The 16,732-nt window shown below is 42.2% G+C and overlaps 1 protein-coding gene across 23 annotated transcripts in view; it reads right to left on the reverse strand.

Moving 5' to 3' along the window:
• Positions 1 to 860: 860 nt before the first annotated feature.
• The window catches only part of LOC129840294 (poly(rC)-binding protein 3-like), a 33,290-nt gene continuing 17,418 nt past the window's right edge, over positions 861 to 16,732 (reverse strand). For 2 of the 23 annotated variants that reach the window (XM_055908063.1, XM_055908064.1), the window contains 12 exons: positions 9,405 to 9,579; positions 9,105 to 9,128; positions 8,903 to 8,944; positions 8,671 to 8,787; positions 8,385 to 8,516; positions 8,047 to 8,175; positions 7,158 to 7,301; positions 5,730 to 5,771; positions 4,999 to 5,104; positions 4,425 to 4,480; positions 3,992 to 4,161; positions 861 to 3,817 (listed from right to left, as the gene is read on the reverse strand). In XM_055908063.1, the coding sequence (XP_055764038.1) occupies positions 3,763 to 3,817; positions 3,992 to 4,161; positions 4,425 to 4,480; positions 4,999 to 5,104; positions 5,730 to 5,771; positions 7,158 to 7,301; positions 8,047 to 8,175; positions 8,385 to 8,516; positions 8,671 to 8,787; positions 8,903 to 8,944; positions 9,105 to 9,128; positions 9,405 to 9,485 (1,098 nt within the window). In that variant the 5' untranslated portion in view covers positions 9,486 to 9,579 and the 3' untranslated portion in view covers positions 861 to 3,762. Of the gene's footprint in view, positions 3,818 to 3,991; positions 4,162 to 4,424; positions 4,481 to 4,998; positions 5,105 to 5,729; positions 5,772 to 7,157; positions 7,302 to 8,046; positions 8,176 to 8,384; positions 8,517 to 8,670; positions 8,788 to 8,902; positions 8,945 to 9,104; positions 9,129 to 9,404; positions 9,580 to 16,732 lie in introns of those variants that run through there. The other 21 variants (XM_055908078.1, XM_055908065.1, XM_055908085.1 and 18 more) reach the window with 21 other exon arrangements.

Raw genomic sequence — 16,732 nt, forward strand, 5'->3', positions numbered from 1 at the left:
AAGTTGAGACATTCAAGATGATACCATCAAGATGAGACATTCAAGATGATACCATCAAGATGAGACATTCAAGTTGAGACATTCAAAATAATACCATCAGGATGAGATATTCAAGATGAGACATTCAAGATGATACCATCAAGATGAGACATTCAAGATGAGACATTCAAAATAATACCATCAGGATGAGACATTCAAGTTGAGACATTCAAAATAATACCATCAGGATGAGACATTCAAGTTGAGACATTCAAAATAATACCATCAGGATGAGATATTCAAGATGAGACATTCAAGATGATACCATCAAAATTAGACATTCAGGATGATAGCATCAATATGAAATATTCAAGATGATACCATCAAGATGAGGTTTTCAAGATGATACCATCAAGATGAGGTATTCAAGATGATATTATCAAGATGAGACATTCAAGATGATACCATCAAAATGAGACATTCAAGTTGAGACACTCAAGATGAAACATTCAGGATGAAACATTCAGGATGAGACATTCAGGATGAAACATTCAGGATGAAACATTCAAGATGAGACATTTAGGATGAAACATTCAAGATGAGACATTCAAGATGATACCATCAAGATGAAACATTCAGGATGAAACATTCAGGATGAGACATTCAGGATGAAACATTCAAGATGAGACATTCAAGATGATACCATCAAGATGAAACATTCAGGATGAAACATTCAGGATGAGACATTCAGGATTATACCATCAAGATGAGACATTCAAGATGAAACATGCAGGATGAGACATTTAGGATGATACCATCAATATGAGACATTCATGATTACACCATCAAGATGAGTATAAATGATACAAGACAAACCTAGGTTCACAAGAAGAAAAAAAACTTTATTCATTTTCTTACTTACAAACAATTTCAAAAGTAACCTAAATAATGAAATTACTTCAATCTAAGATAGATTTGCTCATTGCAAATAATCCAACTGAAAATATATACCAAGCTCCGTTACATTTTCCTAAATAAGCAAAATATACAGGAGCAAAAACTGGAGAAAAAAAATCTCATGTATTTTTTCCATTCTTGTTGCTGCCACCGCCCAGAAGGAAGGAAATCAAGAAGCAACAATGAGTTGTAAATACATGACAAACTTTCCTTGTATTATATGCACAAGAAAAAATACAAATAATAATTGCACATCATTCCCTTATTATTGCATCAGTTGCATTTTAGTCTGTTTCAGTAGGTGTGTATACTCAGTCATATACGCCAGTGTAAATACAGTTTCAATACACAGTAACAACATATGGATATTGAAGTTATTGAAATCACATTGGCATCACTATTTCAACAATTCAATATTCCTGCCTAGTCTGAATGCAATCGATGATGAGAAGCTGAACAGTTCTAATAAGCGAGCTTGCCAAAAGAAACAGACATTTTAACTTGTTTAAATGACAAACATTCCATTGAATTACAAGCTATGACAGATTTTTAAATTAAACGATAACACAAACCCATAATGTCAAGGCTAGCACTACTACTTAAGTTAAACATCAAAATGTAAGAATTATTGCAGAATAATAATCAACTATGCATCGTTCAGTACATCAGTACAGCATTTGGTCCATTGACATATCACGTTTATATGATGAAAGCTGTTGAAATTAGACCCAAAGTCAGGCTCAGCATATTGAAACCAAAACAGGGAGTTACATGAAACAAACCAATCTTACAGAATGAAAATCCAGACCAGGATGGTTTTTACTGTACTTGAAACCAGTTGGACAGTGAATGAATGACCTGTGTTGAGAGGATAACATTCAATGGCGGTTCATATGCATCAATGCTGAATATGACCTCAGCCCAAGCTTGCAAACATGACATGTCACAACCGCCTATACTTTGAATAAGCTTGAGAATTGTTATGAAGGGAATTGTACATGTTTAATCCAAGCAAATATAGCCCAAACCTACCCTGAAATCCAATACAGTACACACAAAAAAACCTAGCTTAAATATCATGATTAACCAAAACAGTCATTAATTATAATGCACCAAGAAACAATAAATAGAATTGCAATTTTTGTTTTTTAAATCATCACTTAAAACGAGCAACATGACTTTGTCATCTAATCTGTTGACATCATCGTAAAAGCATAATGACATTCAAAACCTAAAGCATTAAATAAACAATATTATAATAAAAATAACATGATGGATGAACAATCGCGAATGTGGCGGCATGGGAGTAAACACGTCCGCCCAGGCCCCACGGGTTCCCCCATGAACCCCAGAACATTCCATGGCCCATAAACATTTGGCTCCATCCAAACACCTATGGCCACGTCCCAATAATATCAAACAGCTTCCTCTCCTGGTCTCCTTTCCTTCAAGAGTAGTACATTGAAGCCTCTTTTATCTGTCGTGGACATGGGAGTGAAGGAGACGACGAAAGGAAGCCAACTAAGAGAATTTGGACACAGCAATAGTCTTAAGTCCAACTAATTCCTCACACACTAGAGGCAGTCCACAGTATAATGAAGAGTTGAATTGTCTATTGCATGAGCGTAGCATAGCTGACTACGTGGTCACCCACAGTAGTCTTGGTTAATCGAGTAAACAATCATTTTAGTTTTCAGTCAGTTAGGATACAGTTTTTAGCCACTGATGATTCTTTTCTTGAGTAATTTCCTTTCATGCTTCTTAAATACTATAAATAGGGTTCCTGGAGGATGTGAGGGAGAGTTATTCATTTGGGGTAGTAGTAGGACCAGACGTGAATGGCAAAAAAAACTCATGAAAATAATTGCGGAAAAGGCTTGGAGCATTGGAGGCTGGTGGGAGGAGCTATAGGAGGACGGGCTCATTGTAATGGCTGGAATGGAATAAATGGAACGGTATCAAACACATCAAAGATATGGAAACCACACATTTGATTAACCATTAATTCCATTCCAGCCATTACAATGAGCCCATCCTCCAATAGCTCCTCCCATCAGCACTAACATGGCAACACCATAGGAACACTTACACCGAACTGGAATACTCAAATACATACAATACATTACTGAACACATGCAGTATAAGTCATAATGTAAAATACAAGAAATGAACATAGAAAGGAGGGCTCTAGGAGTGATACCATTGGCTCAAAGAGGTCATGTGATGCAGCAAAAAGTGATGGGTAGAGATCGGATTTGTAAGTAGATCCTTTTAAGGATCCGAATAGGGGTAAAAATAGAACGATTAAATTTACCTAAAAAGACCTCTTTTCAAAAGAGCATCATAAAGTAATCATTGGGCTACATCCCACCATACTGTGCCGATAGCATCACCCAGCACCTAGAAAATGGAACAGTAGCATTTTTTCCCAATGTTTTTACACTTTTACATTTTTTTTTTTGTACATTTTTTTCAAACTGATATTGAAATCCTATTTTGTAACACTAGCAGAGAGAGAAATAGAGAGAGATAATTCAGAATAACACAATTTGATCCTAATGAACGTTCAACATGCTTCAACACTTGTCTAAAGGTCTAAAATCAACGAAAACAAAGACATTACTTATTTTTTCAGTTTCTCTGAAAGCAACAGGTCTCTTATTAGAGAGCGATCATGGTGGTAAGCTGGAGGGTCAAGGGAGTTGTTATCAGAGCCAGAGTCTAGAGGGCATCATCATCAGGAGTTAGGTAGGAACATCATGTCTTCAGTGGTCAGGAGATGGAGGGAGCGGAGCAGAGGGAGTGGAGGCCGGCCGGGCTGGGTCCTTAGGATGTCGTCATGGAGGATGGGTCATTCCACATGGCCGCCACGTCTCTGAACCTGCCACAGGGCATGATGGGAAAGGGAGTACATTATTGTTTCTGTCAAACACTTCACCTGAAGATAATGTAATAACAACAAACAGACAAACAGAGGATCCCCCGGGACAACAGGTGAGCTATTGACCCCTTTGTCAATTGTAATGTGTGTGTGTGTGTCTGCCAGGACTCTGACCGTGCGTTGATGAGGTACTGGGCCAGGCTGATGTTGGCGGGGGTTCCTGTGATGGTGATCTGGCGCTCCGATGACCCTTCCATGGCGTTAGCAATTTTGATCTGCGCCCCAGACATCTGGCGGATCTCGTTGATTTTGGTTCCCTGGCGCCCGATTATGCAGCCTATTAGCTGGGAAGAAGAGGCGGAGGGACTTAAAACAGGGGAATAGCAAAGTCTGAATGGAATGCATACAAAGTAATGCGCACCATGAGACACTGACCCCTTTTTTCAATTGTTCTATTTTTACAAATATATCCATGGTGGTGCATGCAAGCATTTGAAAACTTTTTGTTAAAATATTGACTGACTATTGGTGAAATCACCATACCCATCCCTTACATGACAATAGATGACAAATGTCAAATGAAAAGCTCCATGGTCCCCACACTCACATCATTGGGAATGGTGAGTTCATGAGTACTGGCCTGGTTACTGGCATCCAGACCTGCTATATGGGAGAGAGAGAGACAGAGAGAGGGGACACGGCATAAAATAGAGTTTTGCATGGGGAGGGTGACGTCCGCTGTGAGCGACAGTTAGCTTTGGAGACCTATAGTCAGAACCCTGATTAGAGATGCTTCTGCAGAGGTCTTGAGAGAGCAGCCTGTGGCTTCTCCTTCTCTGTTGAAAAGGGGGTTCATCTCAAACCAGAGGAGATTTACCCGCCAACCCAGATAAAACTAACTCGGAAGGACCAAAATCTTCAAGGCGCTACAAAAGCAGATTAAGAAAATAAACCAAATATTTGAAAAACTACAAATAAAACGTCAACGTCAACAAGAGCAACCACCAGGTGGCCATGTCATTGGAAGCGCAGCACAAAGAACGACAGGAAGAGAATGAACAGAGAAAGACAGATAGAGGAAGAGAGAGAGAAAGAGGAGGAAGTGTGTGTGTGTGTCTCTACAGGTAAAAAAAGAGAAGGAGATTAGGTAGAGGGCGGTTCTCGTGTAGGTGGGTACGTACCGGGGAAGGCAGGGGTGGTCTGTCCAAGGGGATTAAAGGGGGTTTGCTGCATAGCCAACTGGTGGAGCTTGGTCAACTGCTGAGGGGGGTAGGAGGGACAGCAGAGCTATGAGGGCATCGTTAAAACACACACACACACACACAGGTCAGGTCTGTCACCAAGAAACAGTACAAGAAGAAAGACAGGATTCAGGAGAAGCAGTGACACAGATAGGAGAAGAGAGAGAAAGAAAAAAAGGAAACTCATAGAGGACTTGGCCCGAGTCGGTGAAGAAAGGATGTCTTTGTGTGTTTGGATGGTGCCATGTGAAATTTAGTTCATGGATGCCTGTGTCTGAAACACTTGGACCCAACATGGCGTCATGAAACATACCATGTCCATTTGACTACGTTGAGATATTCCTTGAAATTGACCTCCTCCTCTCTGAAGAAGTACTGCACTTAACTTTCACATTCCTCACTTGAGCAAGCAGTATCCTTATTATTCTGGGTGATGGATAAGGAAATCATTGTTTTCTTTCTGTGTCCCTCTGCTAGTTTTCCTACAGGCCAAGTCCTATGAAGTTTGGCTCGAAACAAAGGACAGAGGTTGTGAGTAATTTCAGATTTGAAAGAGACAGAAATTACTTTTCAGAATTGGTAGTATTAATATTATGGGTTAATATTAATAGGATTGGACACAGAGAGAGTAGAGTGTAGAGAGAAGACTGCCTCATGGAATTAGAACTCACGTCAGGGTGAGGGATGGCGTATTGTCCCTGAATGGTGTAAGCCTGGAAGGAGAGGAGGGAGAAACATACAAAGCTATTAGAATCTGCTGATGGAAGTGGCTAAATCAGCGGTCCTCGGACCCCAAGGAATAAAATTTAGTTTTTTGCCCTAACACTACACAACTGATTCAAATGATCAAAGCTGGATGATTAGTTGATTATTTGAATCAGCTGTGTAGTGCTAGTGCAAAAACCAAAGCGTGCACCTCTTGGGCTCCTGGGGACCGAGTTTGGAAAAGTCCATGTACTTCCACTATGCCTCCACTAGGGGCAGTAGTGGTCTACATCCGTGACCCCACATCTATCAGAGTCATATTCACTGATTCTAGTCACTTGATAACTCATTCAGTATTCTCTTAGCAGGGTTGGGCCAATTCCATTTCCTTTCCCTCATTGAAAAGCATTAAAGATAATTGGAATTAGAATTTCAGTGTACTTCCTGAATTGACTAGAATTTAAATGGAATAGACCCCAGCCCTGTCTTAGTATTATCTCTTATGGCAATCAGTTAAATTCATGTCCAAATTAAACATACAATGCTAGCAAAAAAGATCTATGAGCAACCTTGAAAAACAAGTCAGATATCATATCCCTTGTACTGAGGTGAATATTGAACATAACTGTCTACTTCAGTCTCTGACCACTTATGTGGCTCCATTTCTGCAAGTCACCATTTGTGAAACTTGAGATAATGTCCTAATTCATGTTACAGGTAATTACTGATAAAGAAATGTGATATAATATCTGTTGGGGGGAGTTGGATAAACAATAGGAGCTTTGCACACAACTACTTTACTGACGTATTAAACGTGTTACTGATCATTTCTTGGGTAGTAGGGCAATTTTATTTATTTTTTAGAAAAAGAATGTTGTAGGCATAGAACTAATTTTACTATTTTATTTACAATAATAACTGCTCTCTTTAATTATATTGCAAGCTCCTCCATTGTCCTCCAGACTCCCTCTCTAGTTCTTCACCCCTCACATCAATCAGGTTCAGGTTAACTTCACTGGCTGAGAACAGCCAGGTGGGAGTGGCTACGGTGAGGGCTGGGGAGAGATGTGATTGGAGGAAGGAGTCGAGGACCCACTGTCAGGGGAATGTAATTGGACCTAATTGATGTGTGCTCATCGGGGTTCACAGCGTGATAATGGGGTCAGCATTGGGCTGAATTCCATTTCAATACCAGCCAGCACAGCAACTCCATCCAACATCCAACATATTTTTGGATCATGTTTAGGATCAAGTCCTGAGTCAACTGGCACTGAAATGGCAGCTAGCCCAGTTCTGATGGTGGTAGTGGTGATGGTGGTGGTGATGATATCATGCCAGCAGAGGCAGTGGCAGTGGTGAGGAGGTGAGTGATAAAACCTGGAAGTGACACTAACAGGCAGTGGCTGGTGCTGCAGTAAGAGGCTGAGGTTGGCAGTGGAGGCCCCCAGCGCGTCGGCTCTTACCTGGCCACCTGAAAAAATGATGGGGGTGGAGGCAGGCTTGGGGCGGTAGGGGATAGTGGCACCTTTCGGTGGGGACTGAGGAGAGGGAGGAAAGGGGAAGAGGGGTAGAGAGGGTGTTAGAGCAGTGGGATGAGGGATACAGTAAAGAGAGAGAGAGAAAGACAGAGAGAGAGAGAGAGAGAGAGAGAGAGAGAGAGAGAGAGAGAGAGAGAGAGACAGAGAGAGAGAGAGACAGAGAGAGTGAGAGACAAAAATAAATAGAGAGATACAGAGATACACATAGAGAGAGACAGAGAGAGACAGAGAGAGTGAGAGAGCGAGAGAGAGACAGAGAGCGCGAGAGAGAGAGACAGGGAGAGAGACAGACAGAGAGACAGAGAGCGACAGAGAGCGAGAGCGAGAAAGAAGAGAAGACAGGAAGAGGTTTTATAGACAGGGACAGTGCCTTGGGAGGAGACAGTCTGTGACACTTACTACATCATACTATTGTTCTTTACTGTGGATGCATGCAGTGACATGAGATAGGTGTTGTGTATAAGAGCACACTGACAACTGAAATCACATGATTTTACCTCATAGGTCGGTTATATCATTGCAACCTGGGAAGCCATCATCTGCAACATTGTTATAATCATTTTGTCCCATGGTCTATACCGACCAAGATCCTAATTCCTTCCTTAGATGTTTGAGACGGTAAAACAAATGGTACATCCACGTTGTACGGTCTAGCTGATTCCTAAGGTCTGTGTGAATGTATTTTTCCTGTGTATTCCCTGGAGGACTGAATCAGACCCTCCTCCTTCATCCCTCCATACTCTACCTCTAGCATGACAACACAGATCTGCTTGACACACTGGATAATGGCTTCCGGGGCTCCTGAGATGGTGACTGCTCGTTCAGTGGAGTTGGGCAGCATGTCCCCTGCGACCTGTACCTGAGCACCTGTGGACTGAAGTGGGAAGACTGTTATTGAGCATGTGTACTGTGTAAGGTGCAATGAATAATAGCTGGTCCCCAAGCCGGATAGGAACGATTCCTAAACAAACTACTAATAAGAATGTAATGGCTGTATATGTATTTTTTGCCAATTAATCATTAACTAACGAATAAATTGTCAAGTAAATTCAATTAATCATTATCACTACTTATGCCCTTTACCTCTCTCATTTCTTTGATCTTGGAGCCTCCTTTCCCTATGAGGGAGCCACATTGGCTGGCTGGGACCACCAGACGCAGGGTGACAGGAGGCTTGCTGGTGGCTGGACTGTTGCTCATAGAGTTGATTATATCCTGGGAAGAACCCATAAAGATCATATTAGTATAATAGTATTGGATTAAAATACCTGGTGTAACAGAATTGTGAAACAGCCACAGAATTGTAAACTGCCGTTGTAAAATGAAGCATGACCAAGAGGAGATTGAGGGAAATATGAGTGCTAGATACCTCTTCAAACTTGTATGCGATCATGGCGAAGGCCTTGAAGATGGCATCTGTGGGTCCGGTGATGGTAACTATCCGCTCTGGGCAGTTTCCCTCAGAGATGTTGATGCGTGCACCGCTCTGTGGATTAAACAGTGGACACAGATAAATCAAGAAGATCATGAAGTACTAAATAGAATACTATCCATTTAATACGCATTCTTAAACTGGGTAAGGTGCATTATGGGATACATACTGCACTTACCTCTTCACGCATCTTCTTCACTGTCTCTCCTTTCTGAAAAGACAGACAACAGACAACAGACAGACAAGAAACAGACGACAGACAGACGACAGTTAAAACATCGGAGAGATGTCACATAAAAAAAATATTCTCATCTTAAAACAGTTTTGTAATATTCATAGGATTGTGATGTGTTTTTGAACATGATAGGTACCTTTCCAATGATGCTTCCAACCTCCTGCAAAGAAACAGAGGTTCAACAACAGTTAACATCAACGTCCAATTTAATACATGACAGAAACTATCCCAAAAAACCTTGGAAAGCGACCTCTCCTCGTCTCCCTCACAACCACAGATCTAAAAACACTTGATAGACAGTAACCTATCCAGCCCATTCAGCCAAAGGTGGTCGTGAAGGAAAAGGAGATAAGGAAAGTAAGCCATATGAGAGTATTGGAACCAAAGTAAAGAAAACTATCTGAGAGTATTGGAACCCAGCCGGTGTGTACTGTACCTTGCCGTGCATCAGAAGCCTGATGGTGAGGGTGACGTTGAGGCCTCCTTCGCCTGGCTGCTGCACCTTGGGTGGTTCCATGTTGGGATTGGATGTGAAGGAAGGGGTGTGGTCACGTAAAAGAGGAGTCCCAGGGCCAATGAGAGTGTGATGGAACAGCCAGCCAACCAGTCACCTGCAAGACAAGAAGGATGAGACACGACCACTCAATGTTAGGCCCACTGGAAACAGAGGTACCAAACTACCACAGGATAACATTGATGGATATCATCTTTGAATGAACCTGCTCATGGATACCATTCGAGTTCTGTTCAGACAGGAAGAGTTTTATAGACTGTGTGAGTGGCGGACAGTGCTTTAACTCTGGAGGACAATCTTTAACTCTGGGATCTTAATTTGACCTATATTGTTGCAGCAAAAGAATCATGCAGCAACAGGATTTGAATGTTTACTCCATAATGTTGCTTGGTCAGTGGTTAGGCTATTAGTTGGCCAAAAGTATCCTACATGAAAAGTGCAATACTGTTAATATAACTCTGTGTTTGTGTGGGTTTTCAGTGAATTCATGTACATTTCGAAACTCATCTGCATTTCCTGCGGTGCAGGAAAATTCCGAGCAACAAAAGGGTGATCAAATTAAGATCCTACACCTGTACATCATAAAATTATAGGGACAGGGAAGGCCATAATCCCTGAACCCAGAACTAAATGAGCTAAGGCTGTCATAAGAGACTAGGAAGGCCATAACAGTGTTGGTTGGTTGGTTGGTTGGTTGGTTGGTTAGTTAGTTGTAGCTCCATTTCATGTTGTTTGACCTTTTTTTATATATATATCCATACAAAGGATACTGATTCATGATTTCGACTGGCTGAGAAAAGATTCCCGTTCTATATCTATGGATTTAGTGGGAAGTCGTTCACTCTAAATGTTCCGTTGCCAGTTCTTATCCCTTGCTTGCTAGCCAACTACGGCTAACACAGTCACGTCAAACCGTGCAGCTAGAATAACAGCAATGGTGCTGCATTCAATTTCTTTGTATATATCCATAAAAACCATGTTTGATTTCGACTGGCTGAGAACAGATGTCCGTCTCGTCCTGACACGTTCATTCTTAACAGGACAGTGGAGATCGAATGTCAATATTGAAACAATGTTGCAAATGTCGACAGACAGACAGCGATGTTTGGCCAAACCCCTGTTGTTATAAAAGCCCAAATGTTAGGCTAGAAACATGGGGGAAAAATGTCAAGATGCTTTTTACAGTGGAAACCAAGTTAATGATTTGGCTGGCCGGGCTGATGAGGCACTAGATGCGTAGATATTTCTCAGATGGAACAGAAAGCAAGATGCCCATTTTAACGTCATAGGCTTACCCCTGCTAAACTGTTTGTGTATGGCTTAGAACACATCTCAACCAATCACAATGCTTGTTTTGACCAACCCGTTGTAGAAAGAAAGAAAGAGCGAGAACCAGAGGTTGTATGATAGGCCAAACGGAGAGAGTGGGAGGCCACGGGAGGTCTCTGAGATAAGGGAGGAAACGGTTCTGCAACCAGCTGTCTCTCTCCAATCTCCCAGAGGTCAGATTACATAAAAAGCCTTAATCCGGGTTTAAGAGCCAGGCCAGTGGGGCAGGTCTGCCACAGGGCCTGGGTAGGGACAGACATAAACCCACTAAAACCAAGTGCAGGAGGGGGATTGGGGGGTGGGGATGTACGTGGGGTGTGGTAGGCTGGCTGGGACCGTAGCACAATGGACTGCTGGAACCAGGGGTTACCGGGGTTATTTGGGGTATTTTGGTGATGGAACTAGATGAGAGGATGCAACTACTCTCTGTGGTATTGTGAATAAAAATACTGGTGTATATGTAGCTACCACTTCTGGTCTTTGTGAAGGCATACATGGTGATGGAAATGCCTTCGAATTGGGTTGGGTATTTGAAGCATCCTTCAAAAGGCGGCATGCAGAAAACAAACCATATAGACACCAATTGGGTCCACACCTCCTGAGAGCCATCATGTGTGGCTGAAATGAGAATGTATTTTCTCTCGTGTGCCTGGTGGTGTGTTTGAATAGCTCTCCTACCATCCACCACCTTCTCGCTCATCCACTGCAGCACAATAGAATTAGGTCACAGACTCATGATTCATCCATGCCCCATCCATGCCTTCCAGTCAACTTGCTTTTTATTTCAACAGCTAAATATTAGGCACCATTCTCAGACGGAACTCTATTTGAGACAGCGGCAGCATAAAAAAAAACATTTAAAATCCAAAATCCTGTTTTATCTCCAAATGTGCCTATTGTGTCCCTTGGTTGAATAATATTTCATTTAATCCCAAACGGTTAACATTTGAATCTGAGCGCAATCAGTTATGTATTAGAATCTATTAGTAGGGTATGCAATTTAGGACACAATACCACTGTATTCAAGTGTGAGGCAACAGAGTGAAGGTTAATAAATGCGTCTGACCGAACACTACATTATCAAAACTAATTGTCTGCATTCGACCAATAGTGTTTTCAAGTATATTTTCCGTGCTCTGGACAATGTATGTGTTGACCATGCTCAACCCCCTTTGTTAACAGAGTTATTACATCAACAAGTTGGAAATAAAGAAAAAGGGAGATAGAGAGAGAGAGAAAAAGAGAGATAGAGAGAGAAAGAGGTAGAGGGAGAGAGAGAGAGAGAGAGAACGAGAGAGATAGAAAGAGAAAGAGGTAGAGGGAGAGAGAGAGAGAAAGAGGTAGAGGGAGAGAGAGAGAGAGAGAGAGAGAACGAGAGAGATAGAAAGAGAAAGAGGTAGAGGGAGAGAGAGAGAGAGAGATATAGATAGAGATAGAGAAAGAGATAGAAAGAGGTAGAGAGATATAGATATAGAGAAAGTGGTAGAGAGAGAGAGAGAGGTAGAGAGAGAGAGCACGATAGCGATAGAAAGAGGTAGAGAGAGATAGAGAAAGTGGTAGAGAGAGAGAGAGAGGTAGAGAGGGAGAGAGCAATAGAGATAGAAAGAGGTAGAGAGAGAGAGATAGAGAGAGAGAAAGTGGTAGAGAGGTAGAGAGAGAGAGAGAGCAGTATTTCTCGTGACATCTGATGTAGTTAGTAAGTGGGTCAGAGAGAGCTATGTTGAGCTGCAGAGCTGCTGGCCTCCTCCTCTATGGTGCTCTGCTATTGAATTAATCACGCTTTACGCTCGGGTGGACAACACCGCGCACAAAATGGCTCTTCCTTTTCTTTCATCTCTCCCTTCGTCTGCTGCCCTGCCTGCCCTCAGCCCAGTACAGAAAAGACAGCAGGCTGCAGCATCACTCCTGGAGAAGAAGCCCCACTTTACATCTGCCTGTCTTTCTTTTCATTCCTTGGCTCTTTAATGTAGAGCTAACAATGGAGGATGACTCCTCTTATGTAGGCCCACTGGACTGTGAGTGACCGAGAACACTTTACTAAATATGAAAAGATAGCTGTCTTCAGTATCTGAAGAGGGTGGACAGGATAGAGCTCTGAGTGAGTACAGTCACGGCCCCCTCACTGAGACAGGTGAGACTTAAATAGAAGTGACGCCATCACTGATCACCTGAAATGATTCTGTCAGCAGTCAGGAAGGAAAGAAAGAAGAAAAGGAGAGAAAGATATTTGGGAGAATTGGGTGACATCACCCGGGAATGACAGACAGAGGCCGTCCAGATGCCTTGATTAGTGCTGGGCTACAGAAAGGAACGCACTGACTGGAAGTGGATCAGCACTGCAGTCTTATCATGCACTGTAGAAATGAGCCAGCAATTTTCTCTGCAGTGTTGCCTCACCTTATCTGGCCTCACCGCTGCCCTTCTCTGCTTCCGGTCAGCTGTGTGTGAGCTGGTGCATGTGCATGTGTGTACTGTATGCTTGCTCAAGCTTAGACCAAAGAGAACATGCAATCAGCATCTTTAAGAATTCCTTATTAGAGATTGGAGATTGTGTTGGAAAATGTGTTTTGTTTGAAAATCTCCACAAAGTCAGAGATTGATTATATGAAACATCAACCCAAAGGCTCTTACAGCGCACGTGAGAAAAAGACAGATCTGGAGGAATGGGAAAATGGAGGACAGAACTTGCAATATAATCTAGGCCAAAGCCCCGTCATCTGTTCCATTTTAATCCACCGAGCTAGAGATATGTGGTTATGATTTTGATATAAACCCTCCATAAGCATACACTTGTAAGCCAAAGCAGTAGAGAGAGGGAGACCACTAAACTGAGACTGAGGGTGACTCAAGACGTTCACAAGCAGTGCACCCCACATTCATATACTCTGTATGTTTGCCTGCTCCGACTCAAATTGACCCTGATTCTACAAATTACCTTTGAGCTTAATCATAGTGTAATTAATAGAACATGAGTTAACACACAAGCAAACACAAGCAAACTAGGCCTAGTGGTTAGAGCGTTGGACTAGTAACCGAAAGGTTGCAAGTTCGAATCCCCGAGCTGACAAGGTAAAAATCTGTCGTTCTGCCCCTGAACAAGGCAGTTAACCCACTGTTCCTAGGCCGTCATTGAAAGTAAGGATTTGTTCTTAACAGACTTGCCTGGTTAAATATATATATCCAATTTGTAAGTCGCTCTAGATAAGAGCGTCTGCTAAATGACTTAAATGTAAATGTAATGTAAATATGTTACACATGGCACACAAATCGTAGCTGTATTCTCTTTGGTTGGCCACGTTTGCTGGCAAAGATAAGAGATGAGTGACGCAACATTGTAATCTGTTATGAGGAGCCAAGAGAAATGTCAGCCAGAGGATCCAGTCCATTCTACATTCTGAACGCACTAAACAGACTTTTCATTAGGAAAATAGCTGCAGTGAACTACTCACTAAAAGCAAGTCAGCACCCTCAAATAGCACCGATATGCCCCCTCAATCACCGTTGACCTCTCACCTCTAACCTTTTAGACGGCCTATGTTGTGCCTTAAGGATGTCCTGTGTATCCTCAATACCATGAGGACGTCACAGAAGGAAACCCCATATGAAGAACTCCATCTACTTTCATGGCTCAGGCAGAACCGTCTCCTGCATGACTGAGCCTGTCACTAAAATCATCATTCACCTTCTAATAGATTGGAATGCTGGATTCAAAATGGCCTGCTGTCAGTAAGTAAGGGCCACAGTGGACAGCAGAGAAGTACATGTTGATATTAGATATTCAAGTTGAACTTGTGTTGCTGTTGGAAAATAAAATAACCAAATATACTTGTTGTTGTACCAAAGTGGCCAGAGACAGAATTGCACCCACCCAAGTTGTCAGATCTTCCTTTGAAAAAGAAATTCTTACATGGGGGACAATGAATATAGAATAGAATAGAATAGAATGTGTTGCAGATGCAGGACACTGAGATGTGAGCAGTAGCTCTGGTCTCATCTGACGCTAACTAGGCTTTTGTTGCCGTGTGATTGGGGGGGGGGGGGGGGGGGGGGGGGGGGGGAGGGGGCGTCCTCTCCTCTACCCGGCTGTGACAGTACACTCTAGAGCTGTCACTCTAGATCAGCCGCCCCCGCGCTGAGACCTCAGCCTACATCACAGTCAAAACGGGGGCGACCACTCACTGCCTCTCACTGAGTAGTGCCCTTACCAGGTCAGGCAACACTGGAGAGAAGAGAGGGATGGGGCATGGGTGGCCCCAAAAACACTTGTCACTGTCCCCTAATTAGAATCCAATCACAAAATGGTGTTGTAAAATGTGCCATTGCCTACGACGGGATAGAGAATGTAGAGCCCGTTTTGCGTTGTAGCATACCATGTTGTACTGTGGCTGTGGTGGTAAAAGAAGAGCGTGTGGTCGGCCATCTTAGATTTCCCACAAATGTACATGAGATCACAGCTTGTCACTAAGTCAAGGCTCCGCTGAATGAGCATGCATGGTTTTACAGATCACAGTTATGCTAAATGGGTCGAGTGTAAACACATATCTTTTTTTTATCATTTTGAAATTCCATAATATCATTTTTGATCGTTGTATTTTTACTTCCTTGATAGAGTACAATGATATTTCGTTTTCTAAATTCCAATACAAATATTAATTTGATCACTTCAACAACAAAAAATAGTGCCAGCCTTCGGTATTGTTATTTGAGATGTCGATTATGCAATATTTTAACAATGATGTGATCTTTTAAAACCTGTCCTAACCATTACGGAGGAAACGTACATTCCAACGATTTGGTGCTTCCTTAGTTCAATCCCACGGTTCACATGAATTAGTGATAATGCCAAAGAACACGTTGACTGTTCCTACAGACCAAGAACACCATCAAGAGAGCTGATATGATAGTGAGGATGATTGGGATAATGGTCGTGAAGACTAGATACATCCATCTCATGGGCTATCAGGTTCTGTTACCATTCAGTGTGGACAAGGTCAGTGGAACCTATCGCAATAGAACGACGCCACTTCTGATCTGCAAAACATCACAATGTCATTAGAACTCACCTTAAAGGAACAATTAACTGATAATTCCATAAAACAATTAGCCCGAATGTATACGATCACAAGGGTGAGTCAATAGCAGGGAACATGGAGCACAAAGAGAGGGGTCCAACCAATCAACAAGCTAACCGGCGATTCTCAAGGGAATACAGAAATACTTTCACAGCACACACATAGGGTCGCAACACCCTTTGTATTTGCCTAATGAAGGACACACTAAGAGCAACGGCTAAAACAATGGAGTCAGATCGATGTCCACTGTATTACAAAACAAAGGGGCTTCAAATAACGATGGGATTGAGATAATAAACTGGCAACATGTCAACGGCTGCTGTTCCCGCGCCACTTAACGATAACTCTACAGACATTCATTCATTATTGAAGACATTTCCCAACTCAACATTGGCCAATATCTCCTGCTGCCAGTTTAAAGCCAGGAGACTACCCATGAAGACTTTTTTACAAGTGGTTCAACACTAGCCTACTGTACGTACATATGATACAGCCAATTGCACTATTTTACATTTCCACCAGATATGTTTATAAAAAAAATAAATTCATATTTAAATAGTAGCAATATGACCACTGGACTCAGAGGCCTTCCTCTAACCTGATCTAGAAGCTGAAAAATAGGCATTACCTTCGTGCAGCGTAAAACAGATGGCGACCACTTTCGACGTTTCGCAAAAGATTAAAAAACACAGAATGAAAATGATTTTTTCCCTCTCCCTTTGCTATGCCCAGTCTGAATCCGGATATTTGATTGGTTGGAAAGGCCAAATCACATGGGCGAGACAGAGAACCCGTGACCCCTCTCTAAATAAAATGACGAAATGAAACAGCCTTGCATCCTAGCCGAAC

Source organism: Salvelinus fontinalis, chromosome 41 (assembly GCF_029448725.1).
Source record: "Salvelinus fontinalis isolate EN_2023a chromosome 41, ASM2944872v1, whole genome shotgun sequence".
Classification (NCBI taxonomy): domain Eukaryota; kingdom Metazoa; phylum Chordata; class Actinopteri; order Salmoniformes; family Salmonidae; genus Salvelinus; species Salvelinus fontinalis.